Source organism: Aricia agestis, chromosome 4 (genome assembly GCF_905147365.1).
Source record: "Aricia agestis chromosome 4, ilAriAges1.1, whole genome shotgun sequence".
Classification (NCBI taxonomy): domain Eukaryota; kingdom Metazoa; phylum Arthropoda; class Insecta; order Lepidoptera; family Lycaenidae; genus Aricia; species Aricia agestis.
Window position 1 is genome coordinate 22483956 of NC_056409.1, and position 21988 is coordinate 22505943.

General features: G+C 40.6%; 3 protein-coding genes across 3 annotated transcripts in view; 2 read left to right on the plus strand and 1 right to left on the minus strand.

The window, feature by feature from the left end:
- LOC121726169 (serine/threonine-protein kinase D1) overlaps positions 1 to 21008 on the minus strand; it is a 63932-nt gene extending 42924 nt beyond the window's left edge. Inside the window, exon 1 of the mRNA XM_042113403.1 lies at positions 20825 to 21008. The gene's annotated coding sequence lies outside the window, so the exon portion shown is untranslated. The remainder of the gene's footprint in view (positions 1 to 20824) is intronic.
- Positions 3070 to 16771, plus strand: LOC121726170. The gene is made up of 12 exons (XM_042113404.1): positions 3070 to 3142; positions 3483 to 3646; positions 5703 to 6028; positions 6420 to 6632; positions 6730 to 7530; positions 7636 to 7802; positions 13914 to 14020; positions 14690 to 14857; positions 14925 to 15142; positions 15219 to 15908; positions 16104 to 16361; positions 16606 to 16771. The coding sequence occupies exons 1-12, from the start codon at positions 3100 to 3102 to the stop codon at positions 16769 to 16771; spliced, it is 3321 nt and encodes a 1106-aa protein (XP_041969338.1). The 5' UTR covers positions 3070 to 3099.
- Positions 17982 to 20502, plus strand: LOC121726172 (esterase FE4-like). Its single transcript, XM_042113405.1, has 4 exons — positions 17982 to 18161; positions 18385 to 18557; positions 18781 to 19788; positions 20239 to 20502. The coding sequence occupies exons 1-4, from the start codon at positions 17982 to 17984 to the stop codon at positions 20438 to 20440; spliced, it is 1563 nt and encodes a 520-aa protein (XP_041969339.1). The 3' UTR covers positions 20441 to 20502.
- Positions 21009 to 21988: the final 980 nt, after the last annotated feature.

Genomic DNA, 21988 nt, shown 5'->3' on the forward strand with positions numbered 1-21988 from the left:
GCTAGTCATCTACGTAAGCGTCGCTAGTTGTTAGTACCATGCCACACGATGCGGTGCGGCGGCGGTGCGGCGCCTGACCGGTGCCGCTCCGGTTTCCTACATATAAAAATGTATGGTATGGCACACGGCGCCGTCCGGTGCGCTCCGGCGCTGCACCGCACGCGCACCGGAATCGAGACGAAGCGGGAGGGTGTATATATGGTGGAGCTCGAGACTCGAGTCCGTCGCTGCTATACCAGTACTGCAAAACGTTGCGGTGCCGCACTCACCGTGTGGCATGGCTCTAAACGGTAATATACGGCGCCGCCGTCGCGTCGGCGACGTGGGAGTTGGGACCGACCGGTCGCATCTCGCTGTATTACTATCGATAAGTACTTAATATAAGATAGGAAGTAGAGTGTTGTAGTTATTATATAATCATATAATATTATGGAGTAAGGTCGCTTGTTCCCCTGTAAAACCCCTGAGGTCCACGCCGTCCGGCACGAGCGACGACTGACGACAATATCAGAGGAAGTCACAAGTGCACTGCCATACTATAATAATGTTTTATTTTTAATTTTTTTTTGTTGTGTGAATTATAAACTGTTTAAATTAGAGAAAAAATATCCGTCTTTTGAATAAGCGTAAAAAAAATATAAGACTTTCAACGTCAATATCAAAAGTGCCCTCATAGCGTGCACGGCTTTTTTGATGAAAATGGATGGTTTAGAACTATAGGAACTCGAAACGCTCGGTTTGCGTGCGGAAGCCGAAAGGAAGGAATAAAAAAAAAAGTGAAATAATGTTTTGCCGTCACCATGTGCACTGGTTTGCGTAAAGTGTATTCAATGGAAAATTTCTTTAGTTTTTAGGAAAAAATTACGCAAACCTAACCTAAAAAACTTTTGGCCGGTATGTAGTGAGTCAGGCAAGCCTTTTCTAGTGTGTGATGGGGGAGGTCATTTTACCCTTATATTAAACATGATTTTTTAATTATCTTGGTTTGCGGGGTTAAAAACGGCCGGAAATATTCGGCAAACCACCTTAAAAATTTATTAACTCTGAACTCGTTTTCAATAAAGTATACTTAGTCAATAAATACAGTCTAGAATAATAATTAATGTTTCTTTGTAAAATTACTATTTCTATTCTTTGTAAAATCACCATGTGGTGAGGGCAAAACGTTAATTAAGTATTCACTTTTTTTTTACGTACATCCGGCTTTGCAAATCCACGCAAACCGAGCGTTTCGAGTTCCTATAGTTCTAAACTAAGTATCTATTTTCATCAAAAACATCCATGCACGCTATGAGGGCACTTTTGAGATTGACAGCTCCCGGACCAAAACTCATGATATCCGATGTCCCCGACTCAGACGCCAATTATATTTTGTTGTATGTTTCACATAACGTTAAATATTATTATTAGTTATTTACACATAGAGTTCTTAAACTATAACTTTTATTGTTTGTAACCTTGTGAAATAAAAATTCCGACAAGAATAAAATTATTACTAACACTAATTCTTTTGATTAACTTGGACTATTGATCTGGTACATCTCGATAAAGTGTCAGTAAATAGGATATATACTGCACTACAGCAATATATTTGGCGGCATACGGTAGAGGCAGCAGCAGCTGGCAGCACTAGCAGAGACAGTCAACAAGTTTTGTTAGCGGTGGAACAACGCGCAACGTTTTTCGTCATTTCATGTGGTAGACAGTAGACGCTAGCGGCTGGCGGCTGGCGGCTAGTGGCGCACTCTGCACCAACCTTTGCGTGATATCCCTACTTAATAATAATTAATAAAATAGTTTTTTTTATATCAAATTATGTTTTGTAGTTATCTGGACTCTTTTTATTCCTTATATCAGACTATAATTTTGTCGTAATAAACACGTTACTTATTTTTTTTTAATTTTCTTAACATTTTTAATTATTTTCTTAATTTATTCATCGTCTCCTACTTCCGGACTCGCTCACTCCTCATACCCTAAACATTTAAGAAATGCTTGTTAGCAAGTCATTTTCGAATTATTATATTATAGAGTATAGACTATAGACTATCTAGTAACAAATCTAGATTCTAAAATCTACAGGGAAACCAAAGCTTTCTGAACAAGTGCTGGGCCTTGATATTTAAAAAGCAACACATTCTCGAGATTTTGCTAGTGAGGGAATAAATTGAAATGTTATAACTTATAAAACATCATATATCATATTTTAATGACTGTTATAAACGAAGAATTTTAGGCAGAATTTGCTATAATTGCACAATGTACATGGAAGATTCCAGTTTCCTTAAATTAAACACAATAAGACAATAAAATGGCACCGATTATAAAAATTTAAGTAACTAGCGCCCGCCCCGGCGTCGCACGGGTATAAAATATATTACCCATACTTATTAATTATAGCCACTGAAAAAATGATTAAAATCGATAGCCTACGATCCTTCACTAATTCTGTCTACTCTGACGTGGTCTACTTCTTATCTGTGCCAAATAACATAAAAATTGCTCCAGTAGTTCGCGAGATAAGCCTTTTCAAATAATTTCCTTCGTTTGTTCCACATTCTCCTATTAGTCTTTGTGTGATAAAATATAGCCTTATAGCCTCCCTCGATAAATGGGCTATCTAACACTGAAAGAATCATCAAAATCCGTGGCGTAGTTTTAAAGATTAAGGGCGGATTCGACCAAACTGGAGTAAAATTTTACTCGAGTATAACTGTCTCCTAATCTAAGAGTAAGCTGGTTTTGCGTTTTTCCAACTTCTAATCCAAGAATGAGGTAATTACACGGGAGTAAATATTTACACGTACTATTTTGGTGGAGTAAATATTAAACTGAGAATAGTTGCACAACAGGGTTCAACTGTCACGGTCGGTGTCATTGTGAACTATAATTGACATTTATTAAATTAAATGTCTATCGGTAGTCGAACTTTTACGAGGTATTTGTTAATCGTCGAGACCGATACTGACAAAGTCGCGGGCCGGTTTATTTTATTGCTTCAACGACGGCTGCATTTAAGTTAATTTACGACGTGTTAGGCGGTGCAGAGGTTTATATATATATGGACGACCGCGCGCCGGCCACCAGTTCCGCCTAGCCATGACCGTCGAGAGCTCGTGTCTGCTGCTCGCTGTCCTTCCAGGTGAGTCGGTGTCGAAGATTCGTGATTAAAATGCAAATAGACCCATACAATTGTGTTTTAAAATATTAACATGCTAATCACTTCCTTAACTTGAAGTTTTAAAGCGGCATTTATCTCCCGACGGACGTATCTGTGTGTGTCTGTTTCCCGTTCCGTTCGGGGCATCATCTACCTACCCCGTTTTTGGCAAAGCTGATTTAGAAATTAGATGGTTAGTAAAAGTAGCTCTACTATGAGTAATTTTTATTCCGTTTTTATTATCGCTCTATTAAGAACCCCCTCTTGTATTGAAGTTCCAAATGTTAATGCGCATACAAAAAGAAAATTATTGTTCGAACAGCCCTGGCAATGTCGGCGCTCCTGCCGGCCTGCGAGGGTCCCACTGCGCGCACGGAGACGGGACAGGTGTGCGGGACGCGGGGCCGCTCGGCCGGCGGCGCGCCCTTCGCCAGCTTCCTCAACCTGCCTTACGCCAGGCAGCCGTTGGCGGCCCTGCGGTTCGCGGTAACACATAGTTTAGGTGGTCTAATTACAATTCGGAAAATGTTACTCGCTATTGAACCGTCAACTATACGAATTAACCTGTTTATTTCCATGACATCAGCTACCATTAAAGAAAACGAAATCTGTTCGATAAGCGATTATTAAGTACGCGAGATGCTGTTAACAATTTGTTAATTATTTTATATTCCGTATTTACAATTGCAGCAAACAAAACATGTGTCTTAAGGCTGCAGTCTTGCAAAATTCACTCGCTGCGAATTATTTGCGCATTTTTGTATATTTTTTTCTTGATAAACTAACACTAACTAATAAAATAACACTAAATATTATTATTGCGTATAATATAAGTAATAGCTAGTTATTTTTTTTTAAGTTCATATATGTGGATAATGTTAGGTAAATCAAGCGTTAAAAACAGCTCTTCGTGCCCAATGTCATTTCGAGTTGTGTTTGTGCGCTTAGTTTATGGCAATAAATAATATAGTTTAAAAATCTGTTAGACCTACACAAATTTCCCTTGCAATTCTTGTTTATAAGCCCTTTTTTTGCAGGTCTTTTGAGATTATTATTATTGTTGGAGTAAGGTGATTTAGGTGATTTTTTCTGTATTAATTGCTTTATTATACTCTTGGCATCAAAATAATCTAATTATTACATACTTACGACGCATAGTTTTTATGAAATAACCCGTTTATTAAGAGATAAAAACAGATAATTTTGATGAAACTGTGGTCGCTTAATTAAGAAAATGAAACATAATTAGAAAAAACTAATCTGTGCATTTTGAAGATGAGAATGTTGAGCTCATTATGCGCTGAACAGATTTTTAAATTAATGGCAATCTATACTAATATTATAAATGCGAAAGTATCTCTGTCTGTCTGTCTGTCTGTCTATCTGTCTCGCTTTCACGCCAAAACTACTGAACCGATTGCAATGAAATTTTGTACACAGTTATTCTAGAGTCTGAGAAAGGACATAGGCTACATTTTGATGTGGGAAAATATCTTATTTCCATGAAAATATCGATGAAAATTAATTCGCATTGCGCGTGGCCAGCGCTCGCCCGGTGGTCCTGGGTTCGTGTCCCGCAGGCGGAACAAAAAGTTTTCAATGTTCCTGGGTCTTGGATGTGTATTAAAATAATATTTCAAAAATCTTAAATATATTTTATGTATAATATTTTAAAAAATCCAGAAATATATCGATGCAATGAACATTTTAGTTCTAATACGATTCAACAGATGGCGTTTTATTTTTTGCTTCATTGTAACATAGAACTAATCATACTTATTAGTTATTATGTTTTTGTTTATAGTTTTTAATACGTTAGAATATTATGTTTAATACTATTATCACTTGGTATAATAATAATACTTAAATCTATCTTATCTTATAGAACTCCTACTGCATTTCTAAGGAGTTCGAGTGTACCGTGTTGGCCTATATTCCATCCAGAAAATATATAAATGCAATCAACATTTTAATTCTAATATATAAAAACAGATGGCGTTTTATTTTTGACGTAACCTTAAATCTATCAATGATAAATAGTTTATGGGTAAAGTTGTGTAATTGGGGGGCTAAATAAGCTTTAAAATTTGGCATAAAATATAAAGTTTAATATAAAAAAATGAAATACTTATTGTGTGCACACTGCACAGCTGTATTGATTTAAGGGGTACCAGGGTTTTTTTATAAAAGCTTTTGACACCAATTTTGTTGACATCGCGCGCTATAAACTGAAGTCCACGCGGACGAAGTCGCGGGCAACAGCTAGTATTATTTATTGCCATAAACTAAGCGCACAAACACAACTCGAAATGACATTGGGCACGAAGAGCTGTTTTTAACGCTTGATTTACCTAACATTATCCACATATATGAACTTAAAAAAAATAACTAGCTATTACTTATATTATACGCAATAATAGTATTTAGTGTTATTTTATTAGTTAGTGTTAGTTTATCAAGAAAAAAATATACAAAAATGCGCAAATAATTCGCAGCGAGTGAATTTTGCAAGACTGCAGCCTTAAACGCAAACGTATCTCAGGAGTTGCAGCCGGCCGAGCCCTGGGACGGGTACCTCGACGCCCGGACGGAGGGCCCGGTGTGCCCCCAGGGCACCGACAACTACTTCACCGGGCTGATGCGGACCACGCTCATGGACGAGGCGTGCATCCACGCCGCCGTGCACGCGCCGCTCGCCGCGCTGCCCGGCCCCGGCCTGCGGGACCCGCCCCGCGCCAGCACCGGCGGCCTGCCTGTGCTGGTGTTCGTGCACGGCGGCGGCTTCATCTACGGCGCCGGCCACACCGACCTCTACGGCCCCGAGTATATCATCGATAGACAAGTCGTAGTCGTCACCTTTAACTACAGGTAAGTACTGCACCGATACGCCGGCATATGGACTATGGAGCGAGGCGATAGAACCGCTGTATGTCGCCGACTCCCCGTGCGGCACGTGTAAATGCGCTTCCCCACCGCTGACCGCTTCTGGAAAATCAGTGCAAGCCCACGTAATCGCGAAGCGCGTAAATAGCATAAGTAAATACCGCGACATGATTATAACTGCACGTGTAGTAGGCAATGTTGAACTTGACCGAGCCTCGAACGTTTGTCTATTTTGATGAGTGGGACAACGCCATTCTACTCGTAGCGAATGTAATTGGAATTTGGGAATTGGAATCGATGACAACAGTATAAAATTATCTCATTGTACTATTTTTGACACCAGGAGATAAACGACGAGCTGTTTGAAAATTTCCAGGCTGGGAGCACACGGCTTCCTGTCTCTAAACTCCGGCAGTATCCCCGGCAACAACGCGCTGCGCGATGCAGTGACGCTGCTGAAGTGGGTACGGAGGAACATCCGCTACTTCGGTGGGGATCCGGACAACGTCACCTTGGCCGGGGAGAGTGCCGGAGCCGCCATGACGCACCTCCTGGCGCTCTCTAAATCTGCGGCCGGACTGTTTCAGAGGTTACTTTCTTTCTCTTACTTTCTCCCCCTAATTCATTTTATCTCAAGGTCTAATAATAGCGAGGATAATAGACAACGTTTACTGTAAAAATTTCAGGGCGGTGGTGATGAGCGGAGTCGCGACTCACAGCTTCTTCACCGCGTCGCCGAGTAAGGCGAAATCGACCGCCGACCTGCTCCTTAAATATTTGAATATAAATGCGACGGACCCCGAGGAGATTCACGGTCGACTGACCGAGCTGCCGTGGGAGGACATCCTGGAGGCGTCGCTCAAAGTCGAGGCGGACGCCGGGCTGGTGGGTTTCTGCCCGGTGGTGGAGAGACCCGCGCCGGGATTCACGACGATAATAGACGAGGATCCCGTCCGGCTGCTAGAAAAGGGTCAGGACAAGGACATCCCCCTACTCATAACTTATACCAACGCCGAAGCCCACTTCTTCAGATTCGACTTCGAGAGAATGGACATAGTCCAACGCGTTAAAAACGATCCCCTAATACCGCTACCTCCGGATGTGGTGAGCAAAACTACGCCATCGACGGCTCTGGCGAACGCCAGAAAAGTGGACGCGAGATATTTCAACGGCGAGCCGACGGTGGACAAGTACATCAGGTGCTTCTCAGAAACTGCGCTGCAGTTTCCTTCGATAAAGCTGGCCGAGACGAGGAAAGATATGGGATCACCCACGTTCCTACTCGAGTTCGCGTACGACGCCGACTTTAGTCCAATAAAAGTAATCAAAAACATCACGTACGAGGGAACGGCCCACGTCGAAGACTTGACTATCCTTTTCCGGAACAACTACATAGAAGATCTCCCGAGATTCTCCCCGCCCACCGAACGGGATAGAGCGATGAGAGACAAAATCGTCACATACTTTACAAATTTTATGTCTTGCAGGTATTCTTGTATTGTAACTTCACTTCGAAATATTTAGAGGTGTATTTTATGTTTATTTAACTATAAATGCAGTGTATAATATTAATATGAAACGTGAATTTCCAGCGACCCGACTTGCTCCAGCGGCGCCGGAAGTTCAGCGTGGCCGGCGCTCCGGCGGGGCGAGCCGACTCAATATTTACAAGTGAAAGACGTGCCGGAGCTGAAGGCGCTGGACGAAAATCAACGGGAAATGATGCGGTTCTTCGACGATCTGATCGCGAGTGAAGGACGTTAGGTGTTGTCAAATTTTATTTAATAGAACGATACTAGAGTTGATATTATTGTTTAATAGAGTTTTACTACTGACCCTAAGGAAAACATTGGGAATGATGAATTAACCAAAATAATAATCCTAGCGTGACTAAAGAACTAAACACAATGATGGTTATGTGGGAGCTGAACTGCTGACCGCTGTCGAACATTTCAATTACTCTCTCCCGCAGTTCAAAACCTAATTGTAAACGTTCAAAGCGAGTAATTGCAGATGAATTGTGTGGTTTTTACTTTCCCATCGCGCTAATAAAATATTATAACGTGGACATGAATCTAATGGCGTTGTTAATGTATATTTTTGGCGGAATTGTATTGAATGGGAGATAGAGCTAAGCTAGTTACTTTGTATTTATTCTCCTAAAAATCCTATTATCATAATAATTGCAATTTTTTCCTTTATTTAACCCATCGATCGTGGAATAACGAGACACAATAGCTTATCTATTGTTATCGCGGCCGGATGCGGCGATCTTAAGATGACTGTAATGACTTCATGAATTAAAGGCCATTACAATCATCTTAAGATTAAGTCGGCCATAATTATTGCTATTAACATAATATAAATCCAATTTCAAGAAAAAAAATGTTTGAGTATGGTAATACCAGTTTAACAATATTCATCATTAGCCTAGCAAACGACGAAGCCTATTTTTGCTTACTCATCAAAAACGGTGCTTCGTATGATATTATCTTTTAGTACATAATAAAAGCTAATTAAATTCTCTACAACTTTGTCCTTTACATTTTGTATCTATCTCCAATCATTGCCTCGCTATGAGCTTCTAAAATCAGGCGATTTTCAAAAGTGTGTTTTTGAGGGTTTCGTACCCAAAGGGTAAAAACGGGACCCTATACTGAGACTTTAATCTCTGACCGTCTGTCTGTCCTTCTGTCTGTCCGTCTGTCTGTCTCCAGCTATAACTCAAGAACGATAATAGCTAGAGAGTTGGAATTTGGAGAGATTATGTATATCACATACAACAAACTTGATTTTTTTGCAATTTTTTGCTCGATATCTATCATGGCATAATGTAGGCTGAAATGTTCACAAAATACTTAGTTATATTTATACTTTAATAATTAAAAATAAATTTTAAATAAAATAAATAATTAATAATTAATTTTTAAACAAGGTGGGGCATATCGTCCAAACTAATGTAGCACTTTGAGCCGTACGCCAAATGAAAGGGCTTAAAAAGTTGAATATTTTATTGTATGACGAAAAATCTCTTAACCATGGGAGAAAAAAGTTTATGAGGGTAGAAGGTAAGAAAAAATAACATAAAAACACCCTATATTATTGCATCAATTTATAGTGTTGCTGGAAAGGAATGACTTCTGCCTGCCTAGCATACGCCAACGAGATATCTCACTCTCGAGATAATTAAAGACTACTCGTCTCATAATGTCACAATCTTGACATTATGAGACGAGTAGTCTAGTCATTATCTAGTCAAAACTCTATAAAAATGTTATTTCGACGATAAATCTACGCAAGAATAAATGTTTGTCATGCTAGGGTCAATAGAGATGAAGATACAAACCATTAAACATCGAGAAAACATGTAGAGTGAGTATCTCGTTGGCGTATGCTAGGCAGGCTGGAAAGTAATCGTATATGGCAAACTTGAGGAAAGTGTTGTATTTTAGTGTATATTTATTATATATATATATATATATATATATATATATATATATATATATATATATATATATATATATATATATATATATATAAATATATAAAACTCAAAGGTGACTGACTGATTGACATACTGATCTATCAACGCACAGCCCAAACTACTGGACGGATGAAATTTGGCATGCAGGTAGATGTCATGACGTAGGCATCCGCTAAGAAAGGATTTTGATAAATTCCAACCCCAAGGGTTTCAAATAGGGGATGAAAGTTTGTAAATAATAATACTTCTTAACGCGAGCGAAGCCGCGGGCAAAAGCTCATTGTTTCATATTTTTTAAGAAATGTATGGGAAAACAATAAAACCTTAAAAATCTAACCTTTCCTGGATTTAACCGTCCATCGTTACCTTGGAGAATTTGTTTGTAATAAGCAATACTAGCGAATGGTGCAATAATACAGGGTGTTTTATTTTTCCTAAGAAATAAAAAAACATCCTTTATTATTGCACCATGCGCTAGTTTTTAACCGACTTCCAAAAAACGAGGAGGTTATATATTCGGCTGTGGATATATATATTTTTTTGTATGTTCAACGATTGCTCCGCCGTTTGTGAACCGATTTTCAAAATTTTTGTTTTGTTGTATTAGGTTTCCTTCCAATTTGGTACCATGTTCACAAAGTGGTGACCTGATGATGGGATCCATGAGTAATCGAGGGAACTCCTCGAAATTTATATGGAAACATATGGTGATTTTGGTTTTATAAGAAGCATCCTAAGCATATGCTACCAAAGAGCAAGATTTTGCACCGAGGTATATTATGGTTCCGAAGATACTAAGAAAACTCCGGATTCCTTATAAATACAAGTATGGGGGTTTAGGCGCTGTTTTAAGAACTGAAAGCATATGCTACTATGCAAATTACATTCATCATCATCATCATCATTACCACGTCAGGATCACCAATGTCACCAAAATTGAACATAACAAATTCAGCCTTAACTCCAGAGCGTAAGGCACACATTTGGTGTGTATTTCATCATCAGGTGTGTATTTTTTCGAAACCGGTCGTGTATTTAACAATTTTGTAATAAATATCTTAAAATAAAGTGGAATAAGTGCAAGGAAAGTGTATAATTATTTAATTGGGAGATACAAGTAACATTAATTATTTAATTAATGTTACTTGTATTATCTAAGCAGCTTACTTCTCAGAAGTAATGTCAAATGTGTGCCTTACGCTCTTATTTTAGTTAATAATTATGATATTTTTTAACTATTAGCTCGTAATTGCATCGTGACAGCCCTACGTAACAAGTTAATAACCACCCCTAGCTCATATCTCCACATAAAAGCAATTCGCCAAATTGTAATAACCGTGTCAATACTGTACTTACTTAGTTTTGATGGCGAATGTAATGTACCTTCATTTTAATCAAGCCCAAAATTACCCAAGTATTATGAATTTTTGAAAGTAAAGAATTTTATCAGTATTTTCTTCAACAAATGTACCATCTACTAATAATAAAATATTATTAGTAGATGGTAGTGATTCTACAAAAAAGTTTTAGTAGCAAAAAAGCTAACATCACGCAGTATTCCCAGGCGGTCACCCATCCAAGTACTAACCGCGCCCGACGTTGCTTAACTTCGGTGATCGGACGATAACCGGTGTATTTTATCAGAGCTTTTGTTCTATTATCTATACTAATATTATAAATGCGAAAGTATCTCTGTCTGTCTGTCTCGCTTTCACGCCAAAATTACTGAACCGATTGTTATGAAATTTTGTACACAGATAGTCTAAAGCCTGAGAAAGGACATAGGTTACTTTTTAACTGGAAAAAGGGGTTGTAAGGGGATGAAAATGCGTAAATTTGTTCAAATTAAGTTAGTTCCAAAAACTCATAACAGATGGCGCCAAGAGTCGCCTAGATCGCGCTATCGCTTGCTCATATGTATTTCTATAAGAGGTCGTATCATGTTAAATTGGGTTTTTCGATTCTTTCGATTGTTATACACGTTATTAAATAACTCACCTACCAACATACCACCTCATTGTTTAAAAAGCTGCCTAGAATAAGATTTATTACTGACAAATTCCGATTCGTAACTGCCCACTGCACGTAACCGCTCATTCATTAGTTTTTACCGCTCATTGAATTATTTTAAACAGTAAAATTAAACAGTATAATGTTTTCAATGATCCATTTCATTATTTTTTACAACTCATATTTGTTTACTTTACTCAATGATGAAATACTCAAACCAGATATGTTACTACCGCGCGCGTTGTGAAGCTTCAAATACGGCCCAATTGGGCCGTCTGTTGTTTAGTCTGCATCGAGCGCAGTCACGAATGTGCCGCGTCTTGTCTTACCTAAATAAATTGAAAATGACGTCGTGCGTGTATCGAAAATGTACCAATTATGACTCGAAAGTAAACAAAACACATGGAATCTCTTACCACATGTCTTGATTGCAATAAACACCTCGATTATTTACATTTTCAATTATTTTTTCCAACAATCTGGAAAAAATCGAATTTTCGTCATAGCTCAGGCGAAGAAACAGACAGCGATACGATTCGACGTTTAAAAATAGAACTGTCTCTTTTACGTAAATGGTTTTTCATATCTTTTGTTTCAGTCATCTGTCAAATTTGTCAATGTCTGCAATTTTGAATTTGAAAATTGTTCGGAAGAGATTTAAGCCGGAAAATAGTATGGACGTAACATATATCTGTTTAAGTACAATATCATTGACTTTACTGTTTAGTTTTAACTGCTAAACTAGTTATTAGACGTGCCATTTATAATTTTTAACTTACCAAAACTGCAATTTACAACTGACCCTTTAAATAAGTGTCTTATAATATTAATATTTAATACAATAAATAAGTACATCTTCTTATCTTCAAACTATCATCGTACATCTTCTTTCTATGGGTACGAAACCCTCAAAAACACACTTTTGAAAATCGGCTAATTTTAGAAGCTCATAGCGAGGCAATGATTGGAGGTAGATACAAAGTGTAAAGGACGAAGTTGTAGAGAATTTAATTAGCTTTTATTATGAAGTAGAAGAGAATTTCGTACGAAGCACCGTTATTGATGAGTAAGCAAAAAACGGGACCTTCTTTGCCCCCCCGGCTCACCTCGGAGGGGTCAGGACTTTTAGTGTGTTTATCTCCTAACTACTCTAAACAAAGTACTAAAGTTAAAATTTCTGCTTTCGACTTTTCCAAGCAGACCCCCATTTTGGGCATTCGTTTACTAGGCTACATGTTTTAGTTTGACCTGTATTTTACGATGGTGTACCTAAAAGCCTTAAAATAGTGTAGTTTACTGTTTTTATTACATTATATACATACTTAGTTTTTTTAAGTCGGTTAAAAAACTGATACCAGTAGTAAGGCCGCCAATTCGGACTTTTGCTTTTTGTTACGTTTAACGTTTGTTACGTTTTTTTTTGTAAATTGTTTTATTTTTTGGTCGAATAAATGCGAAAATAACAATCTGCTCGCTATTTTTCACGGTTTAATAACGAAAACGATTTCAATCTTGTTACGGTTTTGGTATGGTAACTAATTTATGAATGAAAAACGTAGCGCATCAAACGTTTGTTAACCGTAAAAGATTACGGGTAACATCTAGTCATAATGTTCAAGTCCACGCTAGTCCAACGTAGCGTACGTTCCGCGTGAAGCAATCAGTGATGTGCGTGTTATAATGTCCATGGTGCCCACTGGCCACCAACTCGATAATAGCTTCATCGGCCCTTTGTTCAGTGTTATGTCGATTGTCGATACAGCACTGTGCTTCCTCGCAGTTTGTCGCTGAACTAGGCTGGACATAGGTGGCAGGTAAACACTGCTTACTTTAGTAATAGGAGCCGCAGTAATTTCTGTATATTATGTTGTTGGGCGAGTTGCCACGCTAAAATACGAGGGTGGGATGATAAGTAACTAACCTAATACTAGAACACTTTACTTTCCGTGATAAAATTAATTTCTTTTTTCGATATAGTCTCTGTAAACCTCTATTCACTTACTCCATCTTCATTCTAAAGCAGTAATGCCTTCCATAAAATGATTTCTTTCAAGGCCTGCAAAATACTCCTCTACAGCGGCTATGATTTCATCATTTGTGGCAAATTTCTGTCCATCCAAAAAAAATTTGAGCTTAGGGAATAAATGGAAGTCTGATGGCGCTAGATCAGGCAAATAAGGTGGATGGGGCAACAAATCATACTTTAATTCATTGATTTTCTTGAATTCTTTTTTGATCGTGATTCGTGCGTAAGCAATTGCGGCAACCAACGGGCCGATAACTTTTTCATATTTAGTTCCTCACTTGATATGATGTACCAACGGGTACATTACTTATGAGATACTTTTGAGATACCTATAGTGTCTGCTATTTCAGATAACGTCGGCCTGCTAAAACCATATCAATTATCATTTACTTTCATGACCATTTTCGGAGTTGTGACGCTTGTTGGACGTCCGGGGCGGGCTTCATCTTTGACACATGTACAACCGCGTTTAAACTTAGCAACCCAGTTTTTTACTGTGGAGTGTGGCATGAGAAGAAGCAGATTCACCCAAAACATATTTTAATTCGTCACAGATATATCTCCCCTTTATCCCCTTCATATGAGGAAACTTTACACCGCTCTTGGTTAAATTTTATCCATTTTGAAAACAGTTGAGGAAAATTTTCAAATGATAAAAAATTAATAAAATTTTCACGCCACCAAATTCAAATTTAGAACACAGGTGGCCAGAGACACTTTTTTTTTCAATTCGTCCCGGTCGGGACAGGCAAAGGGAGCGTTGCCCATACAGCCATGTGGCCAGAGACACGAATTAAAAAATACATACATATTTTTTTAATTTTAACTGTTTAAATAGCAGAGGCTAGTAACTTCTCATCCCGCCCTCGTATTTTTATTATATAATATTGTCGCGTCATTGCTTTTAAAAATTTACAGGCGTTTCGTTAAAATATTCACCTGATGATGATTTTTTCGAAACCGGTCGTGTATTTAACAATTTTGTAATAAATATATTAAAATAAAGTGGAATAAGTGCAAGGAAAGTGTATAATTATTTAATTAAAATATTCAATCTAAAAAATAGGCCAATCGGAACAATAAAATTGACGACTTTTATTTTCTGCAAGATTGTCGCTTCTAATAGGCTGCAATGTTACTGCACATCATGACTCTACTGGGCGTGGCGCACCTCACCACGCAGCGCGTCATCACGACGGCCCAGGGCAGGATCAACGGCATAGACATGGATGGATACACTTCCTACGTTGGGATACCTTATGCGTCGGCGAGCAGCCCCTCCGGGAGATTCAAGGTATACGACATCTAATATCTCATGCCTTTGTTTTCATGGAGCGAGCGATGACATAATTGCCTCTCAGCGAGCAGGGCCGGCGCCGTCGTGGCAGGGAGTGCGGGAGTCGCACGACCCTCGCTGCTCCCTCGTCTCCGAAGTGGCCCAGTGTCTTCAGCTGGACGTCCACGTGCCCTCCGCCGGTCGCTCGCTGCCCGTTCTGGTATGGATAAAAGGCGGCGCTGGAGACTACGACCCCGGCGCTCTCGTCAAGCAAGAAATTATAGTCGTCGTAGTTCGTCACAGGTGACATAAATTACGTACCTCATTTCAGTTCAGTGGGCGTCAATAGATGTATTAAAATTAACGAGTATTTGTGCAGGCTAGGCGCAGCGGGATTTTTATGTTCCCAAACCCACAACGTCCCGGGAAACGCCGGTCTCAAGGACGCGCTTCAAGCCTTGAGGTGGATAAGGGACAACATCGTGGCTTTCGACGGCAACCCGCATAAGGTGGTCGTGGGCGGCCAAGGCTTCGGGGCCGCGATGGCGGAGGCCCTCGTGCTATCGCCCCCAGCCCGGGGACTGCTACACGGGGCGATCGTGCAGAGCGGCTCCGTTCTAGCGCCCTGGGCGTTCAACTACGATGCGGACGACCGAGCGGCGTACCTGAGCTCTAAGTTAAACGATACTGACCTCACGAAGGTTCTCGTGAGAACCCTGGCCGGCGCCGCCGAGGAGCTGGACGTGCCTTATCTACCCTTCGCTCTATGCGTAGAGGGTTCAGTCAAGGGCGAAGAAAAAGTTATATTCGAGCCTCCCCATAGCACTCTATCGGATGGACGAGGGTCCTCCGTTCCCCTCGTGATCGGATACAACAGTAACGAGGGCTATATCTTCACCCGAGCGCTCCGAGACGCCGCGATACTCCGGACCATGAGAAGCGACATGAACCTGCTGGTTCCCATCGAGTTGCAGCGCGATACAAAAGATTTACCGGCCATCGTCAACGAGATTCGAGGTACATACTTCCCGAACAACGTCACCATGGAGGCGGTCATAAAGTATCATGGGTAAGATAAAAGATTTAAGATCATAAAGTTAGAGAACGCTAGTGCCATGAGTCATGACGTATTTTACCCCAGTATTTTAACGTATTTTAACCCAGTTACAAATAATTTCTGGTTAAATAATAATTTGATAGTTTATGAAGGTAAAGCGTTTAAGGTACAAATCGCTACTTCCCGAAATGCCTTTTAATGTTTCAGGGACGCGTACTTCACGTCGCACGTGCATCGCAGCGCTCGTCTGCACGCGGCGGCGGGCGGCGCCCCCGTGTACTACTACCGGTTCTCGCACGGCGGGGGCGGCGGCGGCGTGGCCCCCGAGCCCGGCGTGCCCAAGCGGGGCGCGGCGCACTCCGACGAGCTGGCCTACCTGTTCCCGTCGGCCGCCCGCCTCGACGACGACGACGCGATCGTTCAGGGCCGACTGATACGCCTCTGGACTAATTTCGTTAAGTATTTGTGAGTTCAAACGATTATATCACGTGCGGCTTGTTTATTGACGTGATCGACTGATCGGGTACAATATTGATATTAATACTTTAGCCGGCCCTAGCTTTACGAGCTCGCACACAGTTGCGATGACGCAAAAGCGCACGGTCCTATGCGGCATGACGTCATTTTTGGGATGGGGCCTGCTGCCGGCGCCTTTCAGTTCTGTGTGCGTAACCTCGACACGAAAAGCTAGAGAAGTCAACCGTTGCAGGAACCCTACCCCGGCGAGTACCGGCGGCGTGACGTGGGAGCCTACGGACGGCAGCCGAGCGCGGCTGCTGGACATCAGCACGGAGGCCGTCATGGTGGACTTCCCCGCTGAACGTGAAGCACGATTGTGGGCGGACCTCTACGACAGATACTATGCGCGCGCCTGACTGGAGGGAGACTTTAGTAGATTCCTTGTCTCACAGATTGTAACCACCTTACTTTTCGACGCATGACTTGTTATAATTTGTAACAAATTATTGTTTGTTAGTAATAATTTGTAACCGGCAACTTACTCTCGTTTGATTTAAATAACACTTACCTGAGGAATGTAGAGATGTTTGACGACTTTTTGTGAAATCAGACGCTTTTGCTTACCTGAAAAAAATAAAGGTCTAATTTAATAATCTAATACCCTAAGATTATACTGTTGATTATGTTATTCGATTTTTTTTAAGAAATTGGTTAAGTACACAGATAACTTAATAGTTCTCAGGTCACGAATGGTCCGTATTATGATTATAACATGTCACCGACGGATTATTATTATCAGTTATTTTATCACGCACTTAAGAGGATTCACCAGGGGCTAGAGAAATGACAAAAAAGTACGTGTAATATCTATAGCTGTCTCCCTTACCTCAAGCGGTATACGCAGAACGCGATAGAGACAATTGCAGAAAATCAACGATTCGTTGTCCCTTGATTCCTTCTCCAAAACTTAACCAATTTAAGTACTTTTTTCATTAAAGATTAAAGAAAGGCCTGAGCTGTGTTCCTATGTTTTTGTTTTTTTTGTATAATCTAGCCAAATCTGTTTTCTGGATGTTTGAACACAGCGGAAAATCTGGCCATTTTTGGGGTTTTTGAACGTTCATATCTTATTTAATAATTAAATTATAAAAAAAAAAGAAAACATAGGGACATTGTATTAGTGGCCGTAGATATTCAGGAAAAAAATTATAACTCTACTAGCATTATCCTGGGAGGAAACAGGGGACAACGTTTGTATGGAAAAAAGGGCGGTGTGGACTCCTCTTAATGTGTACGGTCATCATCCACTACCTTGTTTCATGTTAACATATTTTGTTTGCATTTCGTCTGTCGTCATCGAACCACACCGCACACGCCCATCATTTCACAATCGACTAGTAACTTAGCACTAGTACTCGTTTATTTACATTTTACACACTAACATCAATTTCTAAGTTTATATTATAGAGTCCCGCCGCGCGTCGCTTAACTATGTAAATATAGGATGTTTTGGTTTCGGAAGCCGAACGATTTACTAGTTTCGTTCTACGTAGAGAAACAACAGTACCAGCTTTAGTGGCCAGCGCGACGACCGCTCGCGCCTCTCGAACCTTCGGCAGTGAAGTAATGCGGGGCGTGGTGGTGGTGGTGGCGGCGCTGCTGCTGGGGGCGGCGGCGGCGCGGCACCGGGACGCGGCGACGGCGGCGGGCGCCGTGCGGGGGTACCGCGCCCCCGGCGCCCCGCACCACTACGCCTACCTCGGCGTGCCCTACGCCCGCCCGCCCGCGGCCCACCGCCGCTTCGAGGTCAGCGGTGACATGTAACGCAAATCTAATTTATCGCGGTGATAGATCGTTATCGAGTGGATCGCCCGCGATAGCGGGCCGCCGCGAGTGATCGAATCACACCTACACAATATGCGAGCGGTTTCGCCGGCTCGCGACCTCGACACTGAACTTTCTAACTTTTCTGTTTCCCATAGATACATAATATCTTTTGAAGCGCTAAGAATTGCTCGGCTCGTCTCAGGCGCCGGAGCCGGTGGCGTCGTGGAGCGGGCTGTTCGAGGCGACGCACCGCGTGCGCTGCCGACAGCCGGGCGGCGGCGGCGACAACTGCCTGGTGGTGAACGTGTTCACGCCGGCGCGGGCGCGCGCGCTGCCGGTGCTCGTGCACGTGCACGGCGGGGGTTTCCTGAAGGGGTAACTTTTGCTCGACCACATTAATTCTGATTACAAAAACAAATAGTCGCTATTGAAGACTCTCGATTCCGTGCTTGATCTCTAAGGCCTATGTTTCTTAGGCCTTAGAGATCAAGCAAGCACTTAAACAAAATCTTTGTTAGCACTTAGTTGCAGCCCTAATTCGCCGTTGAGTAGGCACTTTATGATAAACATACTCAATTTAGTGTCCTAATATTTTCAGCTGGGGATTTCATGACGCTCCGTCACGACTCATACGTCAAGCTATTGTAGTGGTATCGTTCAACTATCGTCTGGGCGCCTTCGGTTTCCTTTGCCTGGGCACCAGGAGTATTCCGGGCAACGTCGGCCTGAAGGACCAGGTGGCGGCGTTACAGTGGGTAAAGCGAAACATCGCAAGTTTCGGGGGCGACCCGTCGGAGGTGACGGTGTACGGCACGGGGTCCGGCGCCGCGTGCGTCGAGCTACTGGTGCTCGCCGGCGCCGCTGGAAACCTTTTCAAAAGAGCTATATTAGAGAACGGCTCCGCTCTTTCCCCGTCGACCATGTCGCGTGACCCTCTGACGGCCGCGTACGACTCGGCACGGGCTCTCGGTTACGGCTGCGACCGCATAAGGAAGGAGCTAGAAAAATTCTACTCGAACCTTTCACCGGGTCAGCTGTCGAACTTGTCGAGGATATTCGTTCCTTGCGTTGAAAGAGTTTCGAGCCGGAGTCTGTTACACGAGGATCCGTGGGAAGTTGTCAAAGAGGGTAAATTCCATCATGTATCGATGATGATGGTGTACGGGATGGCGGAGGAGACGGCGTTGATCGTGGAGGAGGAGGGCGTGTACAAACCACCGGAGGATTTCAGTGACTTGATTCCCCACAACATTGAAGTTGACTCAACGGATCACAGAGATGTGATCACTAAGTTTATTAAAGAGTTTTATTTTGAAGAAAACACCATGAACAGTAATTCAGTTGAATCCTACGTTGATTATGTAAATGACATATTTCTACGATATCCTCTGGTGAAGTCAGCCGTGCACCATGCGTTCGGAAGCAACTTGACAATATATTTAATGAACTTTTCGTTCAAGAGCAGAGGCCCAAACTTGAGTACAAACAAAAAAAAAGGAACTCAATATCAGAGTGTTTTACATTTTCTGTCAAAGGATACATTGGATGAAGATGAGTCTGTTGCTGTAGCATTAACAACCTTATGGAGTAACTTTATTAAATTAGGGTAAGGCTCTATAGTTTGTGAAATCAGCTTCTTTACATTTTCTTTATTATTGTTTTTATTTAGTAGAGTTCTTTTCATATTTATAACGAGCTTTTGCCTGCGGCTTTGCTCGCGTTAAGAAGTATTATTATATACAAACTTTTAACCCCTTGGGGTTGGAATTTATCAAAAACATCTACCTGCATGCCAAATTTCAGCCCGATCTGTTCAGTGGTTTGGGCTGTGCGTTGATAGATCAATATGTCAATCAGTCAGTCACCTTTGAGTTTTATATATACAGATTCAATGCACAATACTATTTAATAACTAAGCAGACAATTACACAATAAAACTTTGTTTGTTTCCTCAGTGGAATGATTATATTCTCAGGAATATAATCATTCCAGGTCTTAAATCTATTTGTTATATTATAAAAATGACTATTAAGCACATTACAATTATTCGTTTCAGTGACCCAACTCCGTTAACCACATCGGAGACACCAGTCATCTGGCAGCCTGTGCTCCCACTGACACTGAACGGCGCCCCGCTCTTACGAGACACAAGGTGTCTCAAATTCAGTGGAAATATGATCAACACAAAGCTCAACTGCCCGCAACTTCTCTTCTGGGACCGAGTTTACAATCATTTCTATACAATTAACCATGAATGACTTTATAACACATAACAAAGATTGTACAATTGTTCATTTCCCCAAAAGAAATAGGTCATGCTTTTGTATTACCTTCTTGATTATTGTACTTAATGATTATTAAATGTTTACTTTAAGTCAAAATGTTTGTTTTTTTCACTCTTTCTTCGGTGATTACTCGCAATTATACTGATACGGATCTCGTATTGGACACAGTCAGTCGGAAACATAAAACATTCTTGCTGCATGTTATTAGCGAAGAAAATCGAACTTTCGTATTCTAAGTTTCCAAATACTTTTATACGGCTTCGATATTTGATACTCAAGATCTTAAAAGCATGCTAACGATTTTGGCGAGTGGCGACTATCATAATCGACGTCCTCAAAAATAAATAATACCGTTACCTGATCAATTAGCAGCCGAAAATGTGTGGAGGCGAGGATCACTGAGATCGAACCCGCGGCACTATAACGACATATCTCACTGTCTAAATGTTTTTCGAGCTTCACTTAATTAAAGTTTGTGTTAAAAGAAATCAACAAGTAAATTGTAAAAGACAAAACATGAACCACCCGAACATTTCACAACTTTGACATTTGGCGTAAATTATAAAGAGTGATGTCAGCAGTCAGGGGGGGGACAGAACCATGTAATTGGTGCCCCTCAAGGTCACACTCACACATACAAATCGATACAAAACTTTTACTCCTTCTTTTTATATTGTTTTCCGGAGCTTTGATCATAACATTGTAAATTGCCAGTGGCAAAGAAACTAAAAAAAATTGACGTAAAACCAAAACAGAATTTTGGTAAAGGAATTGAATATTCTTTTACTTTAATATAAAATTAAGAGAAGTATATATATTTATATATTTCTCTTTTTAAATTTAATTTATATTTTCTCTATTTAAATGAAGAGAAAAAATAACATTGTAAATTACCAGTGGCAAAGAAACTTAAAAAAATTGACGTAAAACCAAAACAGAATTTTGGTAAAGGAATTGAATATTCTTTTACATAATATTATTATTATAAAATTAAGAGAAAGTATAAGGGACCTCAAAGGAGTTTCTTTTTAAAGAGTCGTCGAATGAAGTACTTTTCAACCTTATAATAGTTTATTTAAAGTTTCTTTTATTATGATGTCTGTCAGTTGACAGAAAAAATGTGTAAGTGGGCAAATTTACTATATAAACATAACAAGTAATTTGCTTAATTCATTCATGAAGCCCTAAGCGGCCGCATCCGGCCGCGATAACAATAGAAAAGCTATTGTGTCTCGTTATTCCACGATCGATGGGTTAAAAGGTAAAATACACATGACAATTATTATCGTAATGATTTATCTCCTTGATGTTAAAATCGAACGACAAATTGAACGTGTGTAGCAATATCGCAAACGATTTTACGTTCAAAAGATCGATTGGACGATTTTCTTGACGATCGATCGGAACGACAAATTGTCCCGTGTATGGGCACCTTAACAACTAAGTTTGTTAAGCAAATTACTTGTTATGTTTATATCAGCATAATTAATTATAAATAATGTTTAGTTTTGATTTTTAGCG

Coding starts and splice junctions, on each gene's coding strand:
- LOC121726170 (XM_042113404.1), top strand. CDS start 3,100: ATGACCGTCGAGAGCTCGTGTCTGCTGCTCGCTGTCCTTCCAG. Junction 3,143..3,482: donor GCTGCTCGCTGTCCTTCCAG/GTGAGTCGGTGT, acceptor TTGTTCGAACAG/CCCTGGCAATGTCGGCGCTC. Junction 7,531..7,635: donor ACAAATTTTATGTCTTGCAG/GTATTCTTGTAT, acceptor GTGAATTTCCAG/CGACCCGACTTGCTCCAGCG.
- LOC121726172 (XM_042113405.1), top strand. CDS start 17,982: ATGCGGGGCGTGGTGGTGGTGGTGGCGGCGCTGCTGCTGGGGGCGGCG. Junction 18,162..18,384: donor CGGCCCACCGCCGCTTCGAG/GTCAGCGGTGAC, acceptor GGCTCGTCTCAG/GCGCCGGAGCCGGTGGCGTC. Junction 18,558..18,780: donor GGCGGGGGTTTCCTGAAGGG/GTAACTTTTGCT, acceptor TAATATTTTCAG/CTGGGGATTTCATGACGCTC.